The sequence below is a fragment of the Pelodiscus sinensis genome, chromosome 1 (genome assembly GCF_049634645.1).
Source record: "Pelodiscus sinensis isolate JC-2024 chromosome 1, ASM4963464v1, whole genome shotgun sequence".
Classification (NCBI taxonomy): Eukaryota; Metazoa; Chordata; order Testudines; family Trionychidae; genus Pelodiscus; species Pelodiscus sinensis.
In genome coordinates, this window is record NC_134711.1 from 329,210,699 (window position 1) to 329,216,844 (window position 6,146).

Genomic DNA, 6,146 nt, shown 5'->3' on the forward strand with positions numbered 1-6,146 from the left:
CACTGGAACTGGAAGGGTCTTTGAGAGGTCATTGAGTCCAGTCCCCTGCCCTCACGGCAGGACCAAGCACTGTCTAGATCATCCCTGACAGGTGTTGTTCTAACCTGCTCTTAAATATCTCCAGTGATGGAGATTCCACAACCTCCCTGGGCAATTTATTCCAGTGTTTAGCCACCCTGACAGTTAGGAAGTTTTTTCCTAATGTCCAACCGCAACCTCCCATTGCTTCTTGTCCTCTCATCAGAGGCTAAAGAGAACAATTTTTCTCTCACTCCCTTGTAACACCCTTTTAGATACGTCAAAGCCTTCAAAGCCACTTGTATCATGGGGTCTCTCTGTGCTGGGCCCTCTGCCCAAAGCTCCATCTTGCTCTCCCCATTGGCTTATTGTGTTTGGCTGCCGTGTTACTTATAGCCTGGCCTACATAAAGTATCATGGCTCTGGCTCTGCAGCTCATCACTGTACCTCAGCCCTGGCTCCCCATTGGCTGGTCTGGGCCGACTGCTCTTCCACTTGTGGGCTGCTCCTGCTTCAGTTCTGTAGTTTTTCCTCAGCACCGCTGCTTTACCTCCACCCTGTCTCTGGCTCTTCTGGCTTTTTCTCTGGCTCCCTCCCAGCTCTGCCTTCTGTTATGCTTCTCTCAACCTTGTGTTTCGAGCCACTCCTCCTCTGTGTCCAGCTCTCATTGAGGTACTGCACTGGATTCCCCAAATTTCTGCTGCATGAATAGCCCAATATCACTCCAAAACTAACCTAACCTTAGCACAAGCTATTTATTGAAAGAACTTTAAAAAATTAACATATTAGTCTCGACATCAAATAACAAACAAGTTTTAGTTCCCTACCTAGCCCAGATTTAATGATTAGGGGTAATCTTTCCACACGAGGAAAGATTAAAAAGATGGAGACTTCAGCTTGGAAAGAATCAACCTAGTGGGAATATGATAAAGATCTAAAAAAAAAAACCTTGACTAGAGTGGAGAAAGGGAATACAGAATTCTTATTTATTCCTTCTCGTTACGGAAGAACCAGGGATAACCCAAGGAAATTAATAAGCAACTGGTTAAAAACAAACTAATGAAGGTTCAGCACACAACCGAGTCCTTGGTGGAACTCCTTAACAGGGGGATGTTGTGAAGGCCAAAAGTACAACTGGGTTCAGAAAATAATTGGATGTTTGTGGAGGTCCATAAAGGATGTTTGCAAGTGGCAGTGATGGGGCTTACCCAGGCAAAGACACTAAAGGAAAGGTCCCCTGAACCCGCAATCACAAAGAATGTCTTAATTTGAGCAGCCCTGACCACCTGGCTATGGACATGCAGTTGCCTGCCCCTACAGCCCCTACCACTGCCCACTCGTTCATGCACTCCCTGTCCCTTGGACCTCTGACCCTTACTGCACCCTGCCTGTGCGTATACACCGCAATCCCTGCCCCATAGGTGTTAGTATTGCACAACTGAATGTGTATATCTGCTCCTTTCCCCACCCCAGTCAGCGGTGCTAACTTCTCAATGGAAGTCCCTCACTCCCATCACGTCTAGCCCTTCCACATTGTAACACCCTCACTCTGGTGCTGGAGCCCATTGCAAAAACGATGTCCCTTTTGTATTCCTCCCTGTTCCAGGACTCTGATAGTGGGACACAATAAGAAACAAGGAATTATCTTAAAACAAAATAGAGTGATCTAAAGTATTTCCAAGACTATTTACCAGTTGAGTGAAGTTGAGGAATTCCAAAACTTCCCCGAAGCAGGGGAAAAATAAAAGAGACTATTGAGACAAATAGAAGGACACAGTCTGACACAAGGAACTGATTTGAATGACCATTGTTTAAGGATCAATGCCCACAAAACAGATATTAGACAGGATCACAAAGAAAAAACAGTTTCTTGCCATTTCAACCAGAAAGGACATTGTCTCAACGACTTGATTACCTGCATCCTGCTTCAAAGACCTTTTCAGACCACACTTCAAAGAGAATCCTCTGAACTGTCATTCATGCTTACATTCGACGCTTTACGCTTAGGGTTAAACAAAGACATTAATTATCTTACCCATTACAAAGATAGCTTCCCCAATTATCACCTCTACTATCATTAGCTCACAGACATTTACCTTCCCCCCCCACACATCCTCCTTCTGTTCTGAAATTTGATTTGTCCTTTTCACATGTGTTCATTTTTTTTAATTGTATCCTTTGGTATATATGGTTATGACTATTTTCTTCCACTATTTCATCTGAGGAAGTGGGTCTGGCCCATGAAAGCTCATCATCTAATAAACCATCTTGTTAGTCTTTAAAGTGCTACATAGTCCTGTTTTTTGTTCCATTGTTTGTCTAAATACTTTCCAAAACTTTTGTAGTTCAGTTTTCCCTAATACATCTTTCGGTGTTTCTGATGATATAGTTCTCTACTTGTGCCTATCACTACTTAGGAATGGGAGTTTTTTGTAATATTAGCTCTGTTCTCTCAGATTCTATGCGCTTGGTCTGATTCTTGCTCATAGTGTAACTTTGCTTTATAGCTGAAAATGTTTGATTACTTTAGCCCATGTCTCAGGCCTCTCATTAGCCCTCAGTCCAAGTCATCAATTCCAAGTCCTTCTTCCTAATACAGTCCCCCCACTGTTTGTCTTTTTTACAGGGAGGATGTTTCTCTGTCATCCTAGAGCAGCACAGGGCATGGACTGAACATGAGTCAGTAGGCCAAACACAATTTTGAAAAGCTAGTTCAGAAACTACTGCTCTGAATGTCACAGAAAGGCTAACTGTGGCGGATGGGCGACCCTGCAGAAGCGCAGGTGATGGTGAGAGAGACGGAACGTAGCAAATGGAGAGGGCAGTGTTTGATGAAGAAGGGATTGGTGTTGGGTGAGATGAATTTCTCAGACTTGGAACTTCCACAGTTATGAGCTCAGACAAAATGGCACAAAGCACTCTGTGATGAACAAGCAGAAATTCTTTATCCTTCGTCATACTCAGGTATAAAGTTAGTGTCCACAGGTGTTCACCGTCTGCAGATGAACTTGCGCACCTTGTCGCGAAGCTCTTTGGTTTTCACCCCATAAATGATGGGGTTGAGCATGGGGGGGATGATGAAATAAAGGTTGGCCAAAAGGATGTGAATGTGGGGAGCGATGCCCTGACCAAACTTGTGAGTCAGGTTGGAGAAGAGGATGGAACTATAAGAAAGTAGCATCACACAGAAGTGGGCTGTGCAGGTGTTGAGGGCTTTCTGGTGGTCTTTCTTGGAGGATATTCTGAGGACAGCCCTGAGGATCAGACTATAGGACAGGACGACGAGCATCACATCAAACCCGATGACTAAAAATGCTACCACAGAGCCATACACCTGGTTGACTGTGATGTCCCCACACGACAACTTTGCCACAGCTATGTGCTCACAGTACGTGTTGGGAATAATGTGGCTGGCACAGAATTGTAGTTTTATCAGGAGCAGACTTCCAGAAAAAGTGAAGAGAACAGCTCTTGTCAAACACACCAGACCTAGCTTAGCTGTTCGTGCATTGGTGAGGATGATGGCGTATCTCAGAGGGTTACATATGGCAACGTAGCGATCGAAGGCCATTGCCACAAGGATGGCTGAATACGTAATAGAAAGCGTGTGAAGGAAAAACATCTGGGTGAGGCAGCCACCCACTGTAATGCCTTTCATATTGAACCAGAATATGCACAGGGCCTTTGGTACGACGGAGGTAGACATGCCGATGTCGGTGAGTGCCAGCATGCAGAGCAGCAGGAACATCGGCTTGTGCAGGGTCTGCTCTTTGCCTACAATGAACACAACTGTGAAATTTCCCAAGAGGCCAATAGCGTAGCATGCACAGAAAGGGATGCCGATCCAGTTGTGGGCAGCTTCCAGGCCTGGGATGCCCATTAGGATGAATGTTGATGGGTATGACGGGGTGAGGTTGAACGTTGCCATGAGGTGGTTCATGCATCAGTCAGAGTCAGCAATGTGCAAAATGCCTGAGAAGGGGTAGAGACAGTTGGGGGAGGGTTACATTCTTTATTACAAATAGTACAAGCATTTTCGTTATGAATAATTTTGAAAGGGGACTGAGCAACACTTGGGGTGTGTCTAGACTACAGGGTTTTGTCGACAAAAGTGGACTTTTGTCGACAAAACTATACCTGCGTCCACACTGCCTTTGAGTTATGTCGACATAACATCGACAAAACTCAGCAGTTTTGTCGACGTATGTAAACCTCATTCTACGAGGAATAACGCCTTTTGTTGACAGAGTTCTGTCGATAGAAGGCAGTATTGCATCTACACTGTCCTTTGTGTCCACACTGTTATGTCGACAGAGCGGCTTGCTTTGTCGACAGAACTGGATGTAGTCTAGACGCTCTTTGTCGACAGAAGTTTTGTCGACAGTATCTGTCGACAAAACTTCTGACAACAAAACCCTGTAGTCTAGACATGCCCTTGGAGAGGGAACCAGATTATTTAGGTCACAGTAAAGTCCAGAGAATTCCTCAGAGGAACCAATCAAGCCAGGGGAATGGGCAGCCTGATGGCATATTAAATTCAATGTCAAAACCTGCAACATGACTGCCCATTGGAGGGAAAATCTTGAACTCCTCAAACACCCAACAAGGTTCTAATTGAACTGTATGAACTAAGGAGAAGGACCTGGGCATCCTGGCATACAGCTCTGGGAAACTCTGCTCAAAGTGAAACAAGTAAAAAATCTACACAAAACATTGTACTCAACCGAATGGACTGGAAGTATACCAGTTTCTTGGTATTGAGGGCAAAAGGTCTGCATTTCAGTTACTTTTCAAGTATCTAAAAGGGTGTTTCCAGGATGAGGCAGGAAAATTGTTCTCCTTGACCTGTGATGATAGGACAAGAAGCAATGGGCTTAAACTGCAGCAAGGAAGGTTGAGTTTGGACATGAGGAAAACCTGTCAGAGTTGTTAAACACTGGAATGAATTGCCTAGGGAGGTTGTGGAATCTCCATCATTGCAGATATTTAAGAGCAGGTGAGCCAGACACCTGTGAGCGATGATTTTGACAGTGCTTGGTCCTGCCGTGAGGGCAGGGAACTGGACTTGATGACCTCTCGAGATCCTTTCCAGTTCTAGGATTCTATGATTTTATGATTCCTTTGTTTCTTTTGGGGATACATTTTTTGCAGACACTCACCTTTGTTGAGGCTTTGTCTTCACTAGCAAGTAAGTGTAAAACCTTTTGTGGCTCACAGGTGCTTAACTACCTCCCACCGACAAGACAACATAAGAACAGTCGTACTGAGTCAGACCAAAGGTCCATCTAGCCCAGTGTCCTGTCTGTCAACAGTGGCCAATGTCAGTGCCCCCAAAAGGAGTGAACAGAATAGGGAATCCTTAAAGATCCCACCCTGTCGCCCATTCCTAGCTTCTGACAGAGTATAGACACAAACTTCCTACTTGTCTTGGCTAATAACCATTGATGGATCTATCCTCGGTGACTTTAAGTAGCTCTTTTTTGAAGCCTGTTAAAGTCCTGGCCTTCACAACATCCTCTAGCAAGGAATTCCACACACTGACTGTGTGTTGCATGAAGAAAAACTTCCTTCTAAACCTGCTACCTGTTCATTTCATTTGATGACCCCTAGCTTTTATGTTATGGGAACCAGTAAATAATTTTTACTTTTTCACTTTCTCCATGAGAGGTCATGATTTTATAGACCTCTATCATATACCCCCTTAGCCTTCTGTTTTCTAAGATGAAAAGTCCGAGGCTTTATAATCTTTCTTCATATGGCAACTGTTCCAAACCCTTCATCATTTTTGTTGCCCTTTTCTAAACTTTTTTTTAAAGCCAAGATTTTTTTTTTACATGAGGCACCACATCTGTAGGCAGTGATGAAGATATGGATGTACCATGGATTCATACAGAGGAAATGCGATATTCCCTGTCTTATGCTCTATCCCATTTGTAATGATTCCAAACATCCTCTTTGCTTTTTTTACTGCTGTTACACATTGAGTGGATGTTTTCACAGAACAATCCACAAAGACTCCAAGGTTTCTCTCTTGAGTCGTAATAGCTCTTTTAATTCCTATCAATTTTTATGTATAGTTGGGATTATGTTTTCCAATATGTGTTGCTTTACATTTATCAACATTACAT

At 43.9% G+C, this 6,146-nt stretch overlaps 1 protein-coding gene across 1 annotated transcript; it reads right to left on the reverse strand.

Annotated features, from left to right (window-relative positions):
- Positions 1-3,007: 3,007 nt before the first annotated feature.
- LOC102454497 (olfactory receptor 52E2-like) lies at positions 3,008-3,958 on the reverse strand. Its single transcript, XM_006111798.2, has one exon. It carries the CDS (start codon positions 3,956-3,958, stop codon positions 3,008-3,010), a length of 951 nt encoding a protein of 316 aa, XP_006111860.2.
- Between the last annotated feature and the right edge of the window lie 2,188 nt (positions 3,959-6,146).